General features: G+C 37.3%; 1 protein-coding gene across 9 annotated transcripts in view; it reads left to right on the plus strand.

The window, feature by feature from the left end:
- Positions 1-25,154, plus strand: part of SMG7 (SMG7 nonsense mediated mRNA decay factor) — a 70,207-nt gene that overhangs the window by 39,722 nt on the left and 5,331 nt on the right. For 2 of the 9 annotated variants that reach the window (XM_082663460.1, XM_082663462.1), the window contains 14 exons: positions 4,418-4,589; positions 6,164-6,235; positions 7,342-7,492; positions 7,877-8,012; positions 12,405-12,567; positions 12,918-13,074; positions 15,849-15,919; positions 17,129-17,189; positions 18,341-18,460; positions 19,343-19,769; positions 21,619-21,763; positions 22,254-22,636; positions 23,508-23,879; positions 24,650-24,799. In XM_082663460.1, coding sequence (XP_082519586.1) covers positions 4,418-4,589; positions 6,164-6,235; positions 7,342-7,492; positions 7,877-8,012; positions 12,405-12,567; positions 12,918-13,074; positions 15,849-15,919; positions 17,129-17,189; positions 18,341-18,460; positions 19,343-19,769; positions 21,619-21,763; positions 22,254-22,636; positions 23,508-23,879; positions 24,650-24,799 — 2,580 coding nt within the window. Of the gene's footprint in view, positions 1-4,417; positions 4,590-6,163; positions 6,236-7,341; positions 7,493-7,876; positions 8,013-12,404; positions 12,568-12,917; positions 13,075-15,848; positions 15,920-17,128; positions 17,190-18,340; positions 18,461-19,342; positions 19,770-21,618; positions 21,764-22,253; positions 22,637-23,507; positions 23,880-24,649; positions 24,880-25,154 lie in introns of those variants that run through there. The other 7 variants (XM_082663463.1, XM_082663465.1, XM_082663464.1 and 4 more) reach the window with 5 other exon arrangements.

The raw sequence follows: 25,154 nt of genomic DNA on the forward strand, positions 1-25,154 counted from the left end.
CATCCACTTTCTGCAATACATTTTTATATTAGCCATTACACAGACTTGTTTGTTATCTTGAAAAATGATTCTTAACCTTTTTTTTATGATGTGATATACATGTAACACATTTCCAAGGGTTTGATTGGACATTGATAAATCCAGACAAATAAAGCAAGAATCATCATTTTTGTTGAGGGGGCATGTTATTTGCAAAAACACTTTATAAGCAAGTCAATAATAAAATCATTCAAATGTCTCAAAATATTGTTTTATAAAGAAAAATATACAAGTAATCTAATTTTGAAATTTATTTTTTAAAATTTTTATAATCAAGCATTGATCTTTCCCCACTGCATTCCATAGGCAACGGTTGAGTGATCACAACAGTTGTAGAATAAGCAGCAATAAACTTCTTTTCAGATCTCAACATTAATAAGACTCGTTGCTTGCATTTTTTGTTGTTGTTGTTATTTTGGCTTGATAATTGAAACAGTTAATGATGTTGTGAACAGTAATGTTCATACATCTTTTTTGATGACATGCAGTGCAGATTAAGCTGCCAGATTGGGGAAGTACACCAAGTCCAAATCATTGTACAGCCTTATAGACTAAGATGAGTTTTGAATTTTAATCTTAAGTGTAGTTGCAAGCCATTGGAAAGTAGGCAAGGGAATACCATGATAAGATTTGCATTTTTAAAAGATTACCTTGGATATTGTGTGGAGAATGAATTAGCAGGTCAGGAATGGAAGGTAGTTAGCATGCTGCTGTAGTAATGGAAGGTTATTAAGGGATTTTTGAAGTATAGCCAGTAGAACTTCCTGATGGTTTGGATTGGATGTGTGGAATCAGGGTAAGGGAAGAGTCAAAGATGACTTGAGTTATCAGATTGAGCAGCTAGCTGACTGGTTATACCATTTACTGAGATAGGGAATACTGAGGAGAAGGCAGCTCTATCCATGTTACATTAGAGAGATGCCTGTTTGAGAGGAGGGGTCAAATAGGTAATTAGATAAGCTTGGAGCTCAGTGAAAAGGGCAGGGCCAGAGTAAAATTTATGATTACAATAAAGAACCTTGACTTAGACATTAGTGTTTGGCATTGAAACCCATGGGACTAGGTGGGGACAGGTTTGGCACAGGAGGAGCCACATTGCAATAGAAGAAGGTCAGAATGGTGCCTTGGAAGCCAGAGAGAAAAGCATTTCAACAAGAGGAAGGGGTGATCAACTCTGTTGAGTGCTACAGAGAAGTCAAGTAAGGTGATTTAAAAGTGATCAATTAGATTTGACAATATGGAAGTCATTGGTGAAATTAATGAATACCATATTTCCTCATTTCTAAAACTTTTTCATATTTTAACACCTCTGAGATAGGGATAAGTTTGCAAATGGTGGTCAGTCACCATTTAATTGGCATTGGGTTTTTTCCCCTCAATGTTATGGAAATAATAGTTCATCTTATAAGTTATGGTATCTTGGATTTGATGAAATGTGACTGCAGTAGAGGTCTTGAGATAGAAATCTGAGTGGAGTGGATTGACAAGAGACTGATACATGGTTATCCTGTGAAGATGATTTTGACTTAGATATTTTGTTAACTATTTAAAGCATGGTTCGGGGGGGATGAATTGGGAGATTGGGATTGATATATATATATACACTACTATGTATAAAATAGATAACTAATGAACACCTACTATATAGCACAGGGAACTCTACTCAGTGATCTGTGGTGACTTAAATGGAAAGGAAATCTAAGAAAGAGTGGGTATATGTGTACATACAACTGATACACTTTGCTGTATAGCAGAAACTATCACAACATTGTAAAGCAGCTATACTCCAATAAAAATTACATAAATAAATAAATAAAAGCATGATGCCTCGAGTCAGAACCAAACTCCCAATCGAAGTAAAGATGTAACATCATGCAGTATGGGTTTTTTTAAAAAACATCAAAGAACAGAACAGTAGAGTAGTCCTTGTTCTAAGAAAATGGGAGCCCAAAAGAAAGCATTATCATTAAGTTTCTATAGTAAGTTAAAAGATGGTATTCTGTATCTTCATAGTTATTTCTCAGTTCTTAGTGTAGAGTGAAGAGCTAATAGTATAAAAGAGTTTTCACCGAATAATTGCCAAATATAGTTTTGTTCAACTTATTAAACATGTGTTTCTCTTCTTTAGTTCCACTTCGTTTCTGCCTCTAAACTAGCGTTCTCTCACCTGGAATCCTGAACCAGCAGGAACTTTTCTGGTATCTCTACCTACAACTCCTGGGTTCTGGCAAAAATTTTATTATAAGACATTCACATGAAGTTTCAACCATGCTTGATTTACTTTTCATGAACTTTCTTTTTTCTTTTTGATAGATATTCAACCTTGCCTAATTTTCCAGTCTGTTAAGTACCTGTTGAACTCAGTTCTTTATGCTGTGTTATGTTTCTTCTTGCCATCTTCCACAATCATCAGTTTTTGGGTTTCTTCCATTTTTTGTTCCTTTCTTGTACTTCTTGCTTTTTTATATTTCCAGACTCTAGCCATTCTGGGCACTAATTTTGTTCACTCAGTTTTATGTCAGCAAATTTCTTGCCCATTAGAAATGTACAGGTATAAGTAAAGATGTAGATAATTGCTATGCTTCATGAGAAGGGAATACAGGATTTTATATTTGGTTATGGAGGTGGTTTTTATATTAGGAAAACGGTGGGACATTTTATATCCTTCTGAGTTGGGTGCTCAAGGTGTTTTATTTTGTATTGTGAATTCTGCACATATTAGAGTGGTTGATAGAATCAAGATATTTCTAATTCTGTAACCTTAGTCAAATGACTCGATATTTTTGTTTTCGTATCCCCATCTGAAAAAGTGGAGCTTCATATCTGCATACTGTATTGCTACCAGTTTATCACAAGGAGAAAGTGAGACAAATGTATCAAATAACCCAGGGAATGAAGTTTATTATAAATGAAGAATATTCTGTTGGCTTATGCTGTCATGTTTGGTATCTTTCCCTCCCTTCCTCCTCTCTCCTGCTGTTTCCTCCCTACTTTATATACCTGTCTTGCTCATTTAGCTATGAACTCTTTAAGGACACAAATTTTATTTTACTCATCTCTGTGTCTCTATTGCTTACCATGGTGTGTGATACAGTAAACAAATATGTGAATGATTATATTTGTAAGTAAATACTTGAATGAATGAGACTAGAATGTGAAGAGCTGTGTGGGGGGCAAGAATGAAACCCTTGAGGGGATTAAGGTGGGAGAAGAAAAGCCTTTGAATGAAGGACACTGAAAATAAATGATTGGCAAGATAAAAAGAACTAGAAAAGCTCCATGATCAACCATAACATCAACTGTTTTAAATGTAGCAGAGAGATCCAGTAAGATGATGACTAGAAAATGTCCATTGTATTTGCTTATTTATAACCAGTTGTCATACAGACAACAGTTTCAGTAGAGTGGTTGTGGATGTTGGAATGAGGAGAGAAGAAGGGGTTGTGTGGAAGTCAGATCATAATGGACTAAGGAGTGAACAGAAATTGAGAAAGTAGATATGACACGTGGAATCTTTTGAAGGAATTTGGTTCAGAAGAAGAAGAGACATTAGAAGGCTGCTAAAGGAGAAATCTAGAGTCAAGGGAAAGTGCTTTCGTTCTGTGTGTTGTGGGTTTTTTTATAATAATACTTATTGTTTATTTTTCGTGGGCAGCACTTTATAGGCCACAGCAAAGAAGCTTGAGAAGTTGAAAGTAGATTTAAAAAATGAGAGGATGACAGGCTGGAGACAGACAAGAATGAAATAGCATGCTCAGGCAGAGAAATTATCTCTGACAGGGAAGAGGAACCCTCTTATACCATAAGACTAGAGAAGAAAGGAAGAAAGAGTGGGTGCTCTACGTAATATCGGAAGTTCCTTCCAGATCTGTAGTACCATGAGATCTTTTGTGTATGCAAAGGCACAGGTTGACCTTGGGCTTAACAAAATAAGTCTCAAGAAACTCCTGAAGTCTGCCAAATATGTTGGTTTGTATTTAAGTCAAATTTGTAACCAACCACCAGTGTTTAATGGGTTTTGTTTGTTTCTAAGAGGAAAAGAAGATAGATAGATAGATAGATAGATAGATAGATAGATAGATAGATAGATAGATAATTTCATGGAGTTGCTTGCTGAATGAGTCTGAATACCCCCCTTAAGTGGTCCTTTTTTTAATGCTGCTTTTCCTTTTAGATGTGCATCTTGGATTGCTCTAATACTTGAGAACTCAAAAGATGTGATTTGTAATGAATGTTACTAGTTATCCTATGAAAGGTTATCCTATCTCAGGTGTCAGTAGTATGTGATATTAGTTACACATGCAAACTTTACTGTTAGAGCACTTCTGACTTACCAGTTCTGACTCAATACTAAATCTTGCTTATGTTCTCCTTTTAGTTATTACAAGAACTGTGTACAGTGTTTAATGTAGATTTACCATGCCGTGTGAAGTCTTCCCAATTGGGAATTATCAGCAATAAACAGACGCATACCAGCGCCATAGTGAAGCCACAGTCTAGCTCCTGTTCCTATATCTGCCAGCACTGCCTCGTCCACCTTGGAGACATTGGTGAGCCATTGGTGTGAAGGAATTGATAATGCATTCATGCTTTTCTTTGGAGTAGTCACAGAAAGAAATTATTTTCCTTTAAAAATACACACACAACTTAAATTGTCATAAGAGGAAACTATAAAATGTATTTTAAGGAACCTAGATTTTCGGAATGCTTTGGGATTGGCAAAGGATCTTGAAGGAAGTAACTTCCATATTCAGATTTAAATTTTATTCAGACTTTATGCAGATGTAGGCAAATAATAAACCAGCAAAAATGTAACCAAAGCTAAATTTTTCAGAGTGGTACCGTAATATTTTCTAAAGTCTGTACTCCTTTGGAATTGTGGGGTTTATAAAAATTAGTCATTCTGAAGCTTAGATTGCCTTTTTTTCCTTCCTACCAGTGCATTAAAAGCTCATTTTTAATTGTTTCCTCTTTACAGTTAGATTTGTATTTCCATTTTATATATTTTATCTGGGAATGTTATATAACTTATTTATTCTTGTTCATTCCTTTAAGGTGACCTAAAAGAGTTGTAAAACAAATTAACTATGGGATTATGTTTTGGCTGTCCTCAAATAACAAGGAATGGAGAGCATTACTGCTTTAAGTTCAAAGATTTTAGATTTCTTGATGTCATAAATCATTGACTTCATGAGAGGTCACATGAAAGTAAGCACTAAAATTTCTATAGGGAGATTCAGTGAGTAGTATATTTAGGTTGGTTTTGCTTTCAATGTATTCTTTGCACACACATAAATAATATTGCAATAGGTATGAGGTATTTTTCTTTTTCAAGAAGATTTATTTATTTTTGGCTGCATTGGGTCTTCGTTGCTGCACACAGGCTTTCTCTAGTTGTGGCGAGCGGGGGCTACTCTTTGTTGTGGTGCATGGGCTTCTCATTGTGGTGGCTTCTCGTTGCAGAGCTCGGGCTCTAGGCGCGTGGGCTTCAGTAGTTGTGGCACACGGTCTCAGTAGTTGTGGCTTGCAGGCTCTAGAGCGCAGGCTCAGTAGTTGTGGTGCACAGGCTTAGTTGTTCCGCCGCATGTGGGATTTTCCTAGACCAGGGGTCGAACCCGTGTCCCCTGCATTGGCAGGTGGACTCTTAACCACTGTGCCACTAGGGAAGTCCGGTATGAAGCATTTTTCAAAATCACTTTATAAGATATTGAAGAAATACATAAATTTCAGATCATATTGTATAGTGTTTTTTGTTTTGTTTTGTTTTTAAGTGCCATATAACTCACCCCTTCTTGTGGGCCGGCTCCAGGTCACCAGCATAGTCCATAGTGGGAGCTGGTGATGCATGACACTAGAGGACCTGAAAAAGGGGGCTAGGTAAGCTTTAAAATTGGTTACATGCTGAATGTCCCAAATAGGGAAGGCCGGATAGACACTTCACACATAATCCTATAGTTAATTTGTTTTAAAATATTTTCTTTCTTTAATCATCTTAATTTAATTTTAATGTGTTTATTAATTTTAAATTGTTAAACTATAGCTGTTTTGGAAATATTACCCTAATGCTTGTTTTATCTGTTTGTTTGTTTGTTTTTAAACTAAACTTTCTTTTTCCTCCTCTCAGCTCGATACAGAAACCAGACCAGCCAGGCAGAGTCCTACTATAGGCATGCGGCTCAGCTTGTCCCCTCTAATGGTGAGTGGGCCATGTCAACTTGTGGTTGATTATGACACTTTACTCTAGATATAGAAAAATGGTAAATAGTTCAAGGCTCATCTTTCAAGTGTTAAGAAACCAAAAAAAACGTTGAGTTTTGGTATTGATTATTATATTTTTCCTTTTAACTGTACATTCTCTGTAACTGGAAATAAATTTTTTAAACTAATATTATGATTGTCAGTAAAGCAATATAAATAGAATATCTCCTAATGTGATCTAAAATTGTTTCAACAGCTCTGGCTTCCTTAATTACTTATAGAATAATTTTCTTTTTTTTTTTTTAAATACGTGCCTGATTTTTTTTTTTTTTTGTGGTACGCGGGCCTCTCACTGTTGTGGCCTCTCCCGTTGCGGAGCACAGGCTCCGGACGCGCAGGCTCAGTGGCCATGGCTCACGGGGCCCAGCCGCTCCGCAGCATGTGGGATCTTCCCAGACCAGGGCACAAACCCGCGTCCCCTGCATTGGCAGGCGGACTCTCAACCACTGCGCCACCAGGAAAGCCCCCTAATTTTCTTTTTAATACCATCATTTCCCTCCTAGAAAAATCCTCTCTTATTACTAAAAGATAATGCTTTTGTCCTTTGATGGCTCCCAAGATAGGCATTAGCAATGATTCTTGAATTAAATTACTGTAGATGTTTGGTGATCTACATTCTTGTTAAGCCACGTTGAAAGTCCTTTAAATTCTAAAGGAGCCGCTTGAAGGCAGGGAGGGCAGTTGGACAAATTATTTCATGTTGTCTGTGGCTGCTTTCCCACTACAATGGCAGAGTTGAGTAGTTGTGATGGAGACTCTTAGATCCACAAAGCCAAAAATATTTATTGTCTAGCCCTTTCTGAAGTCTTATTTGAACTTATTGTGCTCTTCATCCTAACTATGTGACTTTTCAACCTAAATACAATACGTACCATAGCTGAAGTGTGTTTTACATTATGCCATTTTTAATGAGGTAGTCATGAAATTTACTTCATAAAATACTCCCCATTGTTAATATAAAGATTTAAAAACTGACCTTCTATGTTCTGATAGCAAGACTTCATGCATTTTGGGTTGCTTTAGAATCTTAACTTTCTCCTCTAGGTCAGCCTTACAATCAGTTGGCTATCTTAGCTTCTTCCAAAGGAGACCATCTGACCACAATTTTCTACTACTGCAGAAGCATTGCTGTGAAGTTCCCTTTCCCAGCTGCCTCTACTAATCTACAAAAAGCACTTTCTAAAGCACTGGAAAGGTAGGGTTGACTTTTCCAAGAGGACTTTGTAACCTGGTAGCCTTTACCCCTCAAATTTGGGCATGTAAGAAATAATGGCCAGTTACCTATGCTTCTCTTCTCTTAGGTTTGCCTAATTTCTAAACATATACATTACAATAGTTTTGCATGTAGTCATCACTGAATTTCAACCAGTCAGCCTCTGATTTGTTCCCAGTGGAGGAGTACAGGCTGCTGAGTACTGACTCATCTGAGTGTGTTGCAGTTGAAAAGTCAGTCAGTTGCCGAATCCTCTCCTTGAGTCACAGGTGCTCAAATAATGTGTTTTTGCAAATCGAAGTCTCCTGTAAGAGGTTTTAGCCATTTTGTTGCTTAAGATTCATGGAAGTTTTTCTTTCGTTTCAGCCGGGATGAGGTGAAAACCAAATGGGGTGTTTCTGACTTCATCAAAGCCTTTATTAAGTTCCATGGTCATGTGTACCTGAGTAAGAGCTTGGAAAAGTTGAGCCCTCTTCGAGAGAAATTGGAAGAACAGTTTAAGGTTAGATTTTTTTAAATAGAGAATTTTTTGTCTTGTCTAAATGAGGAAGCGTAAGATTTGGAGGAGGCTTACTCCCACTTTTTATGTCATTACTTAATTGCAAACTGTTGATAAAAACTAAATTTAAAGCATGTGAAATTCTTGCATACAGCATTCCTTCAGTTTAAACTGAGGTGCTGTCTATATAAAGAAATACAGCAGCAGTGTTTTCACTAAGTAGCTGAAAATATCATTTGGCAGAAAATATCATAGTGGGAAAAAACAGTTTTTCCTCCTTCCTTCTCAGACCAAGCACCTTTCTTTTCTCAGTTTTGGAAGTCCTACATTTGATGGTTTCTGTATTTAGATATGATTGTTACCTACTTCATAGATAGTAATCCCATTCTGCAAACCGAGCACGTTGTTCTCATTGTGCTTTGATCTGTCAGAGTTTGTGGTTGATTGAAGGAATGTAATGAGAGTTTCATTCAGCAGGAATATGTTGTACTAATTTGTATAAGGAGATAAAATTAAGTAACCTTTGTTCTATTTATATATATGAAAATAATTTTTTACTAGTATATTAAATTGGCAGTTTAAATGTAGTATAATTTATATAATATTGGAGGAGTCAAAATTAAGTATTAGTATTAATTTTATTTTTAGTTCATTTATTCAACAAATACTTGACTAGTATGTATCAGTCACTGTTTTAGTCACTAGAATCAACAGTAAACAAGACAGTCTCAAAGAACATTTTATATTTCTTGGTTACTTCTGAGTATCTATACACTTGGGGAATTGTCTGTAACTACTTTACAGTTTTATAAGTATTATAAAAGTTTCACATTCCAGAGATTGTTGAACTTAGACAGTTGAGATAATAAATTAGCCAAATATAGTCAGTGTGAAATAGTTTTTACAGATAGTCATTTTTAGCTGATACTTTTTGTGTAAGAGATCATACTAAATAACTATAATAGACATAGTTTGTTTTAAAATAAGCTTCTAGAGTCCCCTTCTGTTCTTTGCTTCTCTTAGTGACCTATTTAAATTTAGCCCATGATTTATAGAGTTGGGTACATGAAAGAAACAACCAACTTTTTAAAGCCCTAGGCTGTTCAGCCTAGAAAGAACAAACAAGGCTAAATAGTTTCATTATAAGTTTTCAGTTCTATGAAGGATTATTTTAAAATAACACACCTTTGTCTTCCTGAGGTCAGAAATAAAATCTTAAAATTAAATGAAGACTGTAGGGGGTTACTGAGGGGGTCTCTCTTTTGAGAGATTAAGAGTCGGATTGACAGCCATCTTTCTTGGATGGTTTAGATGCAGTCCCATTAACTAGCAGGGAGTTGGACCAGAAGACGTTTTGATCTTGCTTCCAGCTCTTGTTCTGTGAAAGATATACTCCCTAAATGGGGAGGAAGGGGGGACCTACCTTAGTGAGATCTTCTCTATGTAAGTTATTCTTGTATAGAATCTAGTCAATTTTGTATTTGGTTCAACCTCAAATACTAATACTCTCTTCAGATATATTTCTGAATGTGAAGTTCTGGTGGGTGTATGTGGGCAGTTGCTAAAATACACTTTGAAATATCATTCCAACACTCTGAAGTTAAACATAGTATGAGGCAGATCTATTTTAAACCTCACCCAGTACTGAAATGTCAGAAGAAAGTTGTTGGAGTGAAATTTTAGCATAGTTGAGTAAGTATTTCTAAAGCCTTTATAGATAATTAGTATTATCCACATGTAAACATCAGTGTATCTGTCTAACTAGCAAGTCTTTAGCTACTAAGCAGAAACGTGTACCAACTTGAGGTTCGTTGAAGGACTTAAGGCCTGGGATTTAGGAATTGACATACAAGGCTTTTTCTGTCTGTTAAATGTGTGCTGTTTCTTAATGGTATTTAGTTCAGTATATTCCTCAACTGCTATTGAAAGTGTCTTTGAGGAACAATAAGTCAGTTCCAGTTTGATTTTGTTCCCAGGGAACTCCTCTTGTTTACTAAAATACAATCCAAATGTTATGAAATTACAACTGAATAATTACATATTTACTTCTAAAGGTCTGGGTTATTCCTTCACTAAGTGTTTGAGTACCTACTGTCTACTGTGTACTTTTCTGAAGCTCTTAGAGATATACAGGGGAGAACAAGACAAAGTCTGTGTGTTCATGAACTTACATTATCATTTGCTAGTACTAGGCTGCACTCATATGCTTTAATGTTTCTGTGCATACACTAGAAAAATTTTTTTAAAGGGCTAGGATTTGTTCGGTAGGACATCACCTTCTAAAATAAATGCCAGTGGATTTATAGATACAAGGGATACATTGCTATAAACTATACTTACAGGAAAAAATGCTTTTTGAAAAATACAAATTAATATTCTCATGCCAATATTATGCATTTCTGTAAACGATCAGCTTGATCTATAAGGTTGGATGTAGACATTGAAGGAGAAGTTTTGTGGGAGAACTCTGGAGAAGAGATAGCATTTCAGGACATTCGGAGTAGAGGAGAGGAAAGAAAAATGGTCGATATCTTTAGAAAAGGAGTGAGCATTCTTGATGTATATACTGGAAAGGCAGATGACGAGGAAACAGAGATGATAGGGAGAACAGAGTTAAAGAAAAGTAGAATTGTATTGTTTTCCAATGATAACGTGAAAGGTCTTATTAGTAGAATTATAGAACTTATTCTGGATATTTCAGATTCTAAAAAAAAAAAAATCTCAGAATAGGCTAAACAAAGGCAGCTGTAAATTTCTGAGATGGTAGGATCTCTTGTCACTGCTGGTAGAACTGTAAGTAGTTTTCTATTTCCCACCATAAGGCTAGTGACAGTGAATCGCCCACTTTCTCCAAAAATTTTCCCTGGGGAGGGAGAGTACTTGGCTATGCTAAAGTGTAGGGCAAAGCCAGGTATTATCTCTAATAGCTATCAACTTTGTTAGGAACTTGTGTTTGAAAAATATTTTATATGGGAGTAATCTAAATTTCTGTAGATATTAAGGTAGAAGGGTGATGAAGTTAAGGCTAACTGAGAGCATGTAGGTGAATTTTTCCATATAGTGCTTATTAGCAGGTCACTGTGAACACCTAGTTATTAAGTAAAAGAAATTTGATTATGAAGAACATGCTTTTCTAATAGGGGAAAATGTAAGTGTAATAATTTGTTGAAGCACCTATAACACTTGTTAATGATTGCTTTCGTTTACCATTTACCCTGTGTTCCAGATATGTTCTTGCTGTCTCTCTCATTTATAAATAAGTTTCTTTTGGGACTTCCCTGGTGGTCCAGTGGTTAAGAATCCGCCTTCCAATGCAGGGGACGTGGGTTCAACCCCTGGTTGGGGAACTAAGATCCCACATGCCTCAGGGCAGCTAAGCGCACGTGCTGCAACTACTGAGTCTGTACATTGTGGAGCCTGCGCACCACAACTAGAGAGAAGCCTGCACGCTGTGACAAAAGATCCCGCATGCTGCAACTAAGACCTGACAGGGCCAAAAATTAAATAAATAAAAAAATATTAAAAATAAATAAATAAGTTTCTTTAAATGTGTCAAGCCTTTGAAAGAGTAAATCTTATGACAAATTTTTTAAGTCACCTATTAGGTGCCAAGAGTTCAAAACATATTTTTTGAGTCTTTTTATTTGAAATTTTGATTTTCACTCTGTGCACCTACTTTCTAGTCATTGGTCCCAGTTTAATATTTTAGTATGTTTGCATCTCTTATAAAACAGCTTCTAATGGATTAAGATGTATAAATTTATTGATAGTCCCCTAAAATGTTTGTCTCAGATCATATTAAAAAAATATACAGGGACTTGCCTGGTGGCGCAGTGGTTAAGAGTCCACCTGCCAATGCAGGGGACACAGGTTCGAGCCCTGGTCTGGGAAGATCCCACATGCTGCGGAGCAACTAAGCCCATGCACCACAACTACTGAGCCCATGTGACACAACTACTGAAGCCCTCACGCCTAGAGCCCGTGCTCCGCAACAAGGGAAGCCACCACAATGGGAAGCCCATGCACTACAATGAAGAGTAGCCCCCACTCACCGCAACTAGAGAAAGTCCATGTGCAGCAACGAAGACCCAATACAGCCATAAATAAATAAATAAATGTATTTTGTAAAATTATAAAATATATATGTATAGTTTCTCATGGAAAAAAGTATTGTTTAAAAAAAAAACAGCTCAAACAGCTCTGTGGTGTCTGGGTTTAATCCTTTCAAGGCAAAAAGTCAACATGAGAGACATCAGACCATGTCAGACTCAATTAAAATACTCATCTATAAATGTTACCTTTGTGGCTTTAAATGCAGACTGCCAGTTTAATTCTTGTGTCAAAGATGGCTTCTGTTCCTGATAATATATTCAGTATTCCTGTCTTCTTTTACAGAGGCTGCTATTCCAAAAAGCTTTCAACTCTCAGCAGTTAGTTCACGTCACTGTCATTAACCTGTTTCAACTTCATCACCTTCGTGACTTTAGCAATGAAACGGAACAGCATAGTTATAGCCAAGATGAGCAGCTGTGTTGGACACAGTTGCTGGCCCTCTTTAGTGAGTATTAAATCATTTAACTTTCTGTGCCATCTTCTTTGGAAAGCATGATCTTAGGCATTTTCATCATTATAACAAAGCATTAGTAACATTAAAAAGTGTCCTACATTTCTTAATATCGAATCAGGAGGCCTAAACCCTAAGTTCTGTCCTTTTATCTGCTGACACCCCCTCATCAACTGTATCTATAACATTTTTAACATAGGAAAGAAAATGGCTTTTTAGAAAGAAGCTGTAAGATATTTTAAGTATTAAGTAGGATACAGCAGGAGGCTCATAATAATATTTTAATTCGGACTGGTACACAATTTCAAATATCTTATGCTCTCTGAACACATTTTTTCTTTCAGTGTCTTTTCTTGGCATCCTGTGCAAGTGTCCTCTCCAGAACAAGTCTCAGGAGGAATCCTACAATGCCTATCCCCTACCTGCAGTCAAGGTCTCCATGGACTGGCTGAGACTCAGACCCAGGGTCTTTCAGGAGGCAGTGGTGGATGAAAGACAGTAGTAAGTGTCTCAGAGTTTCATGTTAGCTTGTGTGCTTTGTTTGTTTGATATTCAGATATGTAGAAACTGCCTTCTAAAACAGTATTGGAATAATGGAAGACTTTGTATTTTCCACCTACTCTCTAGAAATTGAACTGAAGACTTCTTTGTATGCTTTTTATTTATTTGTTTGAATTCTTCATGTGAGGCACAATCTTAAGGATTTCTGACTCCCTGTGTGCTCCCCCTGTTCCTGGTTGCCATCCTGGGGAAAAGGCATTTTTCACATTTCAAAATGAAATAGAAATAAAACCAGTTTGTTTCTTATTCATTATAATATGCCCCAATTTTATGCTTAGGAGTTGAAGGGAAGAGATTTTTACTTCTTCCATTCTTTTCTGTACATAAGCTGTTTGTTGCCTTTTAGTAACACCCGATTTGAGTTATATTTGTTTTAAGCATAGAAGATTGGAAGTTATTTTGGCTCTCACTATTTTCTCTGTAATTTCTACTCAGAATAATTCTGACAGTTCTTAGGAACTATTCATTTTACAGTGACAAATGAAAGCTTTCAGTGTACCTTTGATTATAGGAATAAATATTTCCAGTAAGGCTTTGCAGTGAGTGGGAAGTTCCTCCCCTGCATATATTTTTTTTCCCCTGCATATTTTGATGGTGGATATTAGGAGAGTCTCTGAAATATCTGCTTTGTGGCCCAGTATCTACACATTGACCAAGGTCACAACCTAGAAAATGTCCAAGCCACGTTTAAGACCCTGTGATCCCTCTTACTGCATACTTCTCTTTCCTCTTTTCCCCTCAAACCTAACTTTAAGCACCTTCATTTTTGACATTGTCATGAATAGAGTTTAGCAACATAGTACAGCATACTACACATCTCCTTTCTGTGCCAGTGTAGGTATTAGTAAGTCATACATATTTTTAGGCATTGCTTTCTTGCACCGGGTTTTCATTTCTCTACCAGAGGTATACATTTTTCCTTCCCGTGTGTACTTTAGAACTTGTGTTTGGTTCAGTAACTTATATCAGTAATGCTGTGAAAGCAGCTTTGATATTTTTATTCAGTTTTTTGTTCCTATACAGTGATCTTTTAGGCCCATTCTGTGCATTCCCATTTCTTTCTTTTTTTCTTTCTTTTTTTTCCCTTTCTCTTCTTAATTTTATTTTGGCCATGCCACACAGCTTACAGGATCTCAGTTCCCTGACCAGGGACTGAACCCGGGCCATGCGCCGAGTCCTAACCACTAGACCACCAGGGAACTCCCGGTGCATTCCCATTTCTTATCGTTGCAAAGGATATTCAGCCAGAAGGAATAGTTTATTTACAAACATTTTTCCTTTTTCTTCCCTGTCATTTTCTCTTCCCCCTTCCTTCTCTTAGATTTGTTGGGATCTTTAGAATTATGGCCTTGCAGGTATTTCATTCTGTCTTAAATTATGTTACTACTCATTTTAGGCTAGTGTGGGGTATTTCTCTAAAACTGAAGATTTTCCTTATATGTCTGATATATCAAGGTGTAATAATCTTCATTTATATCTTTTAAATGATGAAAAAAACAATTCCTCTTTGTGAACTCAAAGTTTTATATATATTCAAATAACCTTCAGTTTCTTGCTTTTGGGCCTTGACAATTTCTAGAACTTGTTTTCCTCTGTACTTTTTTTGAGAGCATGTTATCTTAAGCTAACAAATGCATGAAATAGTGATGTATTTTTTTCCTTTGTAGAAAGCAAAGTTAGACTTAAGTAACCTGCAGTGGGGTAAAGCAATATATCATTAAATCATTTCTCACACTCTTTTTCTGTAGTCTGTTTCTTGAGATTTCATGTTTGTTGCATAAAGATATTGTTGTTCTAGTCTAACATTCTTTTTTGGGTTATTAACCTTCTTTTCAACTGTCTCGTAATTCGTTACGTCCCCAAAGACTTGTAGCAGACATTTATTCTTCAGTGTTTATTTCCTTATATATTTTTTCTATATTATTCATTTATATTTTTTTAAGCAGCATATTCCCATATTTCAAAGTGTAAAACTGTCAGAAATAGTTGTCAGCTTCCAGGTTTTTTCTGTGATATGGTGATGTACATCCAATTTCTCTATCCTGGGCAACTCACCTTGGGCTTTCTTTTTTTAAAACACACTTTTCGCCAACATTGGTTGTTAAATATTTCAAGAAAACAATGTTACCTTCAGTAGATCGTGATTATTTTTAATATTTTAACGAAATATTAAGAATGTTTTTTAATATTTTGCAAACTTTGGCAAAAATTTTGTATTAGGAAACAGAGGTAAGGATATTACAGCAATGTGTGGATTTTGTTGTATCATAAAAAGGCATAGTCATCACTTTGAACAGAGAATGTGATTTGACTATGATGTAACCACACCCCCATCACAGATTAAAAACTAGTAATGGGTTCCACAACTGATAATGTATGTGAAAACTATAAAAACATAATGTGCTATTTCTCTGGTCAAAGTTTTCTCAGTAAATATCAATGTTTAAAACTGACAAATTAATTTTGCTAATTGTTAAATTAGGAGCCTGGGAAACGATCTGCAGTAGTAGGTCCCTATCATGGAAATTTGGCCCTTTTGGTGTATCTTATCTAGACACATTTGGAAATATGTTTTAGGAAATCATACAGCCTTTAAAATGCTGAAGCAAGGGAAAAATACATAGTCACGGTCCTATAGGTAACACTTTCATGGCTTATTAGTGTTCTGGTTTTTCATGCAAAAATAAAGTCTGAACTATCTGTTTAATTTACAGCATTTGGCCTTGGCTAATTTCTCTTCTGAATAGTTTCCATCCCCATGAAGAGGATCTTTCAAGTACTAATGGTAAGGGCTACCTTAACCTGTGTCGCTGACATTGTTCTCCATCACTAATAGTGGGCTTAACGCCAGAGAAAAACAGGGTTTTGTTCTTAAGTGTTTGACTTTAAATGTAGTAACTCAGAAGTGACTTTGAGCTCTATATTGATTAAGTGGGTGGAAATAGAGGTAATGTTCTTCCAGTTCTCTCAGCAGCTTATTCTCCTGTTTAGCTACATTTGCATAGGAGTCTAGAGAGTGTAGTAGTACCTTCAGATTCTTTCCATCTTCCTTTCCTCCTCACTCTTAGCAGTTTTTTTTAAGGAACTAATGTGAACAACATTATTCTTTCAAAGTAATACTTGCTTATCATAGAACATTTGGGACATACAAACATAACACAAGTCACCCTTAATTCTCTCATACAGAGATACTTTCTGTACTATTCACATGATAGTGTATTTTCTTTGAGGTTTTTACTTATGTGTACATACACACAACCTGCATGTGATTGATATCAGATACAACTTTGTACCTGCTTTATAATTTAACACTACATTGTTAGCCTTTTCCTTTGTCATTTAAACATTTTGGAACATGATTTTTACAGGCTGCTTAATATTCCGTCCTGTGGCTCTGATAATTTATTTTATCATTGTCCATTTGCTTAAAAAATTTCCCCATTATAAATAATCCTGCACTGAACAATCCGTAGTTGACTCCTTTCTGATTATTTTTCTTCCATTACATCAGTGCCCCTCAAGCATCATATTTGCAAATGAATCACCTGGGATCTTGTTAAAATGCAGTTTATGACTCAGTAGGTTTAGGATAATGCCCAAGATTCTGTATTTCTTACAAGCTCCCAAGTGTTGTCAATGTTGGTATTCAATACTTTGAGTTAACAAGGAGATAACCTAAACATTGTGATTAATGGATCCGAGGCTTTGAATCTTTAAGGCTGCTAGGGGGAAAAAAAGTACATTGTACCCATCCTCCTCAGCAATGAGTAGTAGGTGAGTATTAGGACAATGTCTAGGGCCCAAAGGCAACATGCAGGGGTTTGACAGGTAAGTTATTCTATCAAGATTACTATAAAGAAGAGCAGAGAACTATGAGCATTATAGTTTCTTTCTGTCTAAAAAATACTCTTTTTTAATTTAAGAAGTAATATCCTGCTGACTGACAATATTTTAATTAAGATATTTACAAATCTTGTTTTCTGCCCTTCTGTAGCTACACCACTTCCAGAGGAGTTTGAGTTACAAGGATTCTTGGCTTTGAGACCTTCTTTCAGGTAGATGGCTTTTATCACTGTTTACCTAGCGTATTAAAAAGCTTCCTAATCAACTTCCCTATATTGTCCATTCTACTCTGCTTCAGTAATTATATTTTTAAAGTACAGGCTTGATGATGTCCCATTACTAATACAAAAACTTCAATTTACCCATCCTCAGTTGTTATAATACCTTTTTTAGCTTAATGTCCAAATGCTTAGTTTTTCAGTCATATTTCCTGCCACTTTCACCTTCCTCCCCTCCAATACTTACACATATTATACATACACTATGTCCTGTACTTGAATAGCTCTGTATATTTATTCCTCCAAAACTTTGTTCATGCTATGCCTAGAACATTCCCACTTCCTCGTTTGCCCTTCCCTTGTTAGCACTTAACCATACCTGTCCAAGGTCCAGCTCAGGTATCACTTAACTCTGTGAAACCTTTTCAAAGCTTATCGGAAGAAACTAACCCTTCTTTATTATGCTTCTCTTATTCTTTGTTTAGCTTTTATTTCTTCAGATTAAATCATAATTATTTGTTCCTTAAGGTAGGGACTATTTCTCATTTATCTTTGTATCCTTAGTATCTGACCTACTGCCTAGCAATTCTTAGATGCTGCTGCTTTTTTTTTTTTTTTAAAGATAGCTTAATGAGAAATCTGAAAAATCCTTATTTTTTAGGTTGACTTACCTTTCTAAAACGTCAGTTAGTTCTTTGCTCTATGTACTTTATGATATGTATACATTTTTTCTGATTTAGATTGGGCCACCTTAAAGTGGATAGATTACTACTATTTGTTAGAATAGGCATTTCAGAGACCCTTAGCATTGCCATGGTCATTTGAAGTAAGTTACTTATAATGCAAGGTTAGTGTTAATGAAAACTTTATTCTTAGGATAAAAGAATCTTTCCCAATAAAAGATGGTGATTTATTTGAGCTCCTCTGTGAGAAAGTGAAATATAAGTAAAAATATCACATTAATATAGTGAATTTTGCATATTGTCTTTTCTACTTTGCCTCATTGTATTTACAGTCTTTGGGAGCGTAAATAAATTCAAACAAATGCAGTTGCTTACATTAAATAGCTAACCTGTATGGAAAAATCTGAAGCCATTGCAGTTCATTAGGTATAATTTTCTATAATTTGCTTATATCAATTTTAGGAACTTGGATTTTTCCAAAGGCCACCAGGGTATTACAGGAGACAAAGAGGGTCAGCAAAGACAAATACGACAGCAGCGCTTGATCTCTATAGGCAAATGGATCGCAGATAATCAGCCAAGGTATTCCTCACCGGATACACACACAGCCCCCACATGAGTTTTAGACTTGGTGTAATGCTATTGATTGTAAACTCTTAAGTCAAGATGTTGGTAACACAGCATCAAACTATGACCCTAGTGATCATACGTATCTCTTTATTTAACCTCTGTTCTCTCATTACACTGCCTATTTTAGAGGAGTTTGCCTTGTCGCCATTGTTTATCATGAGCTTTTTCTCCAATTTATAAACATCTATATAAATCTAACTAAATTGTGTGTTCACAGTTATGGTGATTTGTATTGACAGGGGCATGGTGGTCAGTTTCAGTCAAGACAGACCAGGATGGTGCTAGTTAAATATAAAGCAGGTATGGTAGTTGGTGTAATAGACAGGGCATAGGTTTTAGAGTCAGATAGATTTGAATTCAGTGTCCAGTTCTGCCACTTCCCCAGGTGTGTGTCCTTAGGATCACTGTGGTTGATTATAACCTTTCCAAAGTCAGTAACTGTTTCATATTCATTTTTGTATTCAGGTTCATATTATACTGTAAGCCACTCACATGGTTGCATATTTGAATAAACATAATACCTCTGAGCTTCAGTTTTCACACCTATAAAACAGGAATTATAGCTACTTCAAGGGCCTAGTCTAGTGTCTTGTGCTTAAAACATGCTGAGTAAATGTAGCTGTACTTATTAGAGAACATTAAACGTGTGGTGGTGATGTTCAGTGGGATAATGAGAATCTGAGTTTACATAACTGCTTTTTATGTTACCTGAATCCACACCGTTATACCCTGCTGTTTCCCACATTTTAAGGCTGTGGGACCCATACACAGTTCAGTTGTTACTGTCTTTTAGATCTGTGTTTTTCATATATGGATTTATTTTTACTTTTTTAGGCTGATTCAGTGTGAAAATGAGGTAGGGAAATTGTTGTTTATCACAGAAATCCCAGAGTTAATACTGGAAGAGCCCAGTGAAGCCAAAGAGAACCTCATTCTGCAAGAAACAACCATCATAGAGTCACTGGCTGTGGATGGGAACCCAGGACTGAAATCAGTGCTGTCTACAGGCCGAAATCTAAGCAACAACTGTGACACAGGAGAGAAACCAGTGGTCACCTTCAAAGAGAACATTAAGCCACGAGAAGTGAACAGAGACCAAGGAAGAAGTTTTCCTCCCAAAGAGGTGAGAAGGGACTATAGCAAAGGAATAACTGTAACTAAGAATGATGGAAAGAAGGACAACAACAAGAGGAAAACAGAAACCAAGAAATGCACCTTAGAAAAGTTACAGGAAACAGGAAAGCAGAATGTGGCAGTGCAGGTAAGCTGTATTTGAACTATAAAGCAGGTAGAGGAAGGCTCACACAAAAGGCAAGATTTTTCATTTTGTTCCTAAAGCCTTGAGAATTGACTATTCTGGAAGCTTCAATGCATTCTTAGAAGGCTGCATAGTAAGGTTATGTAAAGAACTATGGTAGATGGGTACTCCACCAACTCTCAGGAATTGTAATGTGAGTGAAAAAAATCTCAACCTGATTTTTGTCAGTTCTCTCCAGTTTAAGTGGCTGGGAATAACCAGTTGCAGAGCTATCAATTTCACAAAGAATTACATTTTCTTTGGAAGGTATAATTGTGATTTATTAATGCTATAGTGGAAAATTTGGGGTCTTTTATAGATCCCATAGAACCAAGTATATTAAGGCTTACACGGTGGTTTTTTGTTTTTTGTTTTTCAGATTCACTATACAAAATAAAATATATTCTTGGGGAAAGATGAGGCTATTTTCCTTGACATTTATACCGGCCCCAGCTAGTAGCATTATATAACCTCAGTGTTATCCTGGCTCATGGGAATTTGTAAAGCAAGAACCCAAGTCTCTTGCTGGGAAAGGATAAACACTGCTCAGTTATTTGTGACTTTTCTTTTAAATATATACACACACACACACACCCCTTTCCAGGGAGGTACAGATGATTTCATATAAACAAAAAGGTCTTTACTCTGTGCTGGTTTTATTAACACTGCTAATGTTTGTAGCCATTTGATTATTAACACGTTTTGGCAAATGTATTTATTTACAGTAGGCATGAGGAATCTTACAGGTTTGAAGTCTGCTTGCAAATAAACATTACGTGCAGTGCATTTCCCTTACAGTTTTTTGCAGGGAAAGGGAGAAATAAGAACATAGTAGTTCTGTTTTAAGGTTAATAATAGGGGAAGAAACAGAGAAAAACATGGTAGAAATTGAGGAAAGGCACAGAGAAAGTGAGAGGTGTTGGGGAAAGGCAAGGAAGAAAACAAAAGAATTATAAGGCTGCAGGACCAGTGTTTTAGGGATAAAGAGTTCAGCACTTCCTGCCTGCTCTGGCTCTATCCTCTGAAACTGCCTCCCCAAAAGGTCCAGATGGAAAATAAAATCTCTTTTCTGGTCTCATCCTTTTTAAATCTGAGTATTGATGATTAAAGAAAACCTGACAGTAGTCAATATATCACCGCCCTCTGTACCTCATCCTGAGTTTTCTATAAATGCTACCTATTTTTACTCACTTTACTCATCTTTACATTACTTGAGCAGTGCATATGGCATCTACTTCTCTCCAGCTCCATCTGTAGGATCTCAGGCCTGTTTCTTACTGCTGAAAGTATCCTTATTTATGCTGGGGGTGGTAGGGTTGCAGGGTGGAGGGTGGATGCCTGACTGATACCCTTAAAGCTGCCCAGATGAAGTTAAACTGAGGGCCAAAAGTGTCTCATCTGTGGATTAGTGGTCATTATTCATTCATAATTCATGTACATTAAGAGAATACAGGGCCATGGGGCCCATAACAGTGGCTTAAGATTATAGGCAGCTTTTTAAACCTGTTGGCATCAGGTGTCTCGTTTGTAAAACAAATGAATTCTCAGGTCTTTTCTGTATTTCGTACTTTTATGATATTGTGAAAGCAAAATAATTAGACAAGTAAAACTAAGCCCTTATAACTTTTTTTTGGCAATTAAATAATTTGACTTTCCCATTTTTAATTTAGGTGAAGTGAATATCTGCAGCATATACTTTTTTTGGCGGGGGGGACATAGTAGGATTTTAAATACTTTCTGAGAGTAGGTGCTTCTTTCTGACATGTTTGAGTTTCAGATTATTATAGATAGTTTTGCTTCTGGTTGGTCATAGGTAAAATCCCAGACAGAATTAAGAAGGACTCCAGTGTCTGAAGCCAGGAAAACACCTGTAACTCAAGCTCCAAGTCAAGCAAGTAACTCCCAGTTCATCCCCATTCATCACCCTGGAGCCTTTCCTCCTCTTCCCAGCCGGCCAGGTAAAAATATATGTTTTGTAGTTTTTTCTGCTGAATTCCATCTGTGTAGGAGTTTCTATTAACCCACTGAGAAATTTTAGACTCTGAGTGACATTACTAAACCATAATGTTAAAAGGTATAAGGGAGTTAGTTCCCTTTTCCCTAATGTTTATGAAATTGTTTTTTGAGCCATTTCTCTGTAGTTTATGTACAAGTGTATGCTTGTTATTACGAAGGAATTCCTGTCACTAACCATGGCATCTAAGAAACTGCCTTTAGGATTCTCCAGTTACCTCCGTGGATAGAAGTAGCAGCCAATAGTCTATATTTAATTCTTGAAATCAGGTTAAAGATTGACACTTGATCAGTCTTACTTGACGGTTGATCCCTGTCTTTTATAATTTATTAGAAGACCTCTTCTCCACCCCAGCCCAAAATGACTATACTATTTTTTTGTCTTTCTTTTGCTAAGTTTCCTTAGAACTAAAGCTATGTTCTTCTGTTTTGAAGGGTTCCCGCCCCCAACCTATGTTATCCCCCCTCCTGTGGCATTTTCTATGGGCTCAGGTTACACCTTCCCAGCTGGTGTTTCTGTCCCGGGAACCTTTCTTCAGCCTACAGCTCACTCTCCAGCAGGAAACCAGGTGCAAGCTGGGAAACAGTCCCACATTCCTTACAGCCAGCAACGGCCCTCTGGACCAGGGCCGATGAACCAGGGACCTCAACAACCACAGCCACCTTCCCAGCAACCCCTTACATCTTTACCAGCTCAGCCAACAGCACAGTCTACAAGCCAGTTGCAGGTTCAGGCTCTAGCTCAGCAGCAACAATCCCCTACAAAAGCTGTGCCGGCTTTGGGGAAAAGCCCTCCTCACCACTCTGGATTCCAGCAGGTAATTCACAGTTGTGTGTACCGTCCAGCTGAAGTAAGGAGAGGGGAAGGTTGAAATTGTTCTGTGTTTGGTTAATTAAAAATACTAGTTAGGGGGCTTCCCTGGTGGCGCAGTGGTTGGGAGTCCGCCTGCAGATGCAGGGGACGCGGGTTCGTGCCCCGGTCCGGGAAGATCCCACATGCCGTGGAGAGGCTGGGCCCGTGAGCCATGGCCGCTGGGCCTGAGCGTCCGGAGCCTGTGCTCCGCGGCGGGAGAGGCCACGGCAGTGACAGGCCCGTGTACCACAAAAAAAAAAAAAAAAAAAAAATACTAGTTAGGCATTCAGCTACTTCTTGCTTAGACTTGTAATGATTATGGGAACACGTAAGTCTTCTCTTTGCTGTTTAGGAAAGTTCAGGTGTTCTCCCTTTTACTTTTGTAAAGGACAATAGATCTTAACTACCATTCTTTGCTGCTACTACTTATGAGCTTTATAGAAAAGGATTTTCTGTAAATAATTTCCTCTATTTGAACCTAAACTACAGAAGGGAAATAGTATCGTAATCTTGATGAGGTGTTAATGATACCAGTCTTAAATAATTTGTCATCCCACAGCACTTGAAGCAGGAGAAATGTGTGCGCACCCACCCACACTCACACCCTCATTTATTAAACCTCTTAAATAATGGAACTGAAAGAGAACATGAGTTCAGTGCCCTTAATCTGTTCCCAGAAAGCTCTGTGTATTGAAAAACTTAGAGTAAACAAAACTGCATTGTCTAGAGTTTTGGTGGTGGTAAAATCTCTCAGATTCATTCTGTGATTCCCGAGTACTGAGTGTAAGTAACATTGCATTTTATCCTCATCTTGGTGACAGGCATCTCTTTTTTAGTATCAACAGGCAGATGCCTCCAAACAGCTGTGGAATCCCCCTCAGGTTCAAGGCCCATTAGGGAAAATCATGCCTGTGAAACAGCCCTACTACCTTCAAACCCAAGACCCCATAAAACTGTTTGAGCCGTCATTGCAACCTCCTGTAATGCAGCAGCAGCCTCTAGAGAAAAAAATGAAGCCTTTTCCCATGGAGCCATATAACCATAATTCCTCAGAAGTCAAGATCCCAGAATTCTACTGGGATTCTTCCTACAGCATGGCTGATAGCAGAGCTGTAATGGCACAGCAAGCCAACATGGACCGCAGGGGCAAACGGTCACCGGGAGTCTTCCGTCCAGAGCAGGATCCTGTGCCCAGGATGCCATTTGAGGTGTGTGTCCTTTCCTATCACCAGGCACTTCAGAGTTAGGTCTGGGGATGCATGTCCTTAAATTTCTCAAGTAGGTGTTTATAAAGGTCACTCTGCTTCATTAGTGCTGCAGAATGCTGCTGAGTAAATGGGTGCAGCTTTTGGTCTCCTCTTTACAATTGCATGGTATGCTTGATTTGGGGGAGCTGAAGAATTCTGTTCCTGATTTTGACCTGTGATGGTCTGGCAGAGAAATCATGTGCAGAAATCTCTAACACAGCATGTTAGAGAATTCTGAGACAAAGCTCCTCTCAGTTGGGCTGAATCATCTAAGTTTAAAAATAGGTTTATATTTAAACAAATTGTTTTCTGAGAGGAACAAAGCCAGTTATCTTTGATAGTGGAGTTCCCTGTACTTGCGCTTTTTATTCATGAGAAACGGGTATGTTTTTGTAACTTTTAAAAAAGCTGTTTCTCTGTTTGTTAGCACAAGATAGGCTAATCACTTTGCTCCGTTGCATTGTTTTACTCCCTTCCCACATTAACCTTTTATGTTCTGCTCTGTCACTACTTTTGCTTCTTTCTGTTGTTTCGATCTTTCTCTACCATTGTCCTCGTGTCACTTTGCTTTGGTGTTTCAGAGCCTTTTCCTCTTTGCATAATACTGTCTCACTATTCATTACTTCTTCCTCCTTGACTTTAGTTGCCTTCATCCCCCCTAATCATGCCACTACTCCTTTGTGCTTTTGTCATCCCTTATTGCATCTCACTGTGATCCTTTCTGTCACTAGGACCCCAAGGGCTCCCCTCTACTTCCTCCGGACCTGTTAAAGAGTCTGGCTGCCTTGGAGGAAGAGGAAGAGCTGATTTTTTCTAACCCTCCTGATCTTTACCCAGCTCTGCTGGGGCCTCTCGCCTCTCTTCCTGGACGAAGCCTCTTTGTATGTATTTTACATAAGTCTTCTTGCTCTAACCTCAACTTCTTTTCTGAGATTTTGTAGTACTTGGAATAGGTGGTTTCTTATTTCTAGGGCTTTCCTTTTTTTATAGAATTTTAAAACTTATTTCCTGATTGCCCAAACTAACCTTCAAATGGTAGTAGAACATAGCAAAACATGTCTGATTCCATAGTTTCCCCAAATCTTATAGCTTTGTTACATGTTATCCAGAAAGCATCCTGCAGGGCTGGTCACACACAGAATGTGATGCTGGCCAGTTAACTTACTTTTCAGGTATCATTTCCACCTGGACCCAGGAATTTTAGGTGTCATTTACTCTTGTTTAGGAGCAGTGAGA

The sequence above is a fragment of the Grampus griseus genome (assembly GCF_964374135.1).
Source record: "Grampus griseus genome assembly, chromosome: 1".
NCBI lineage: Eukaryota > Metazoa > Chordata > Mammalia > Artiodactyla > Delphinidae > Grampus > Grampus griseus.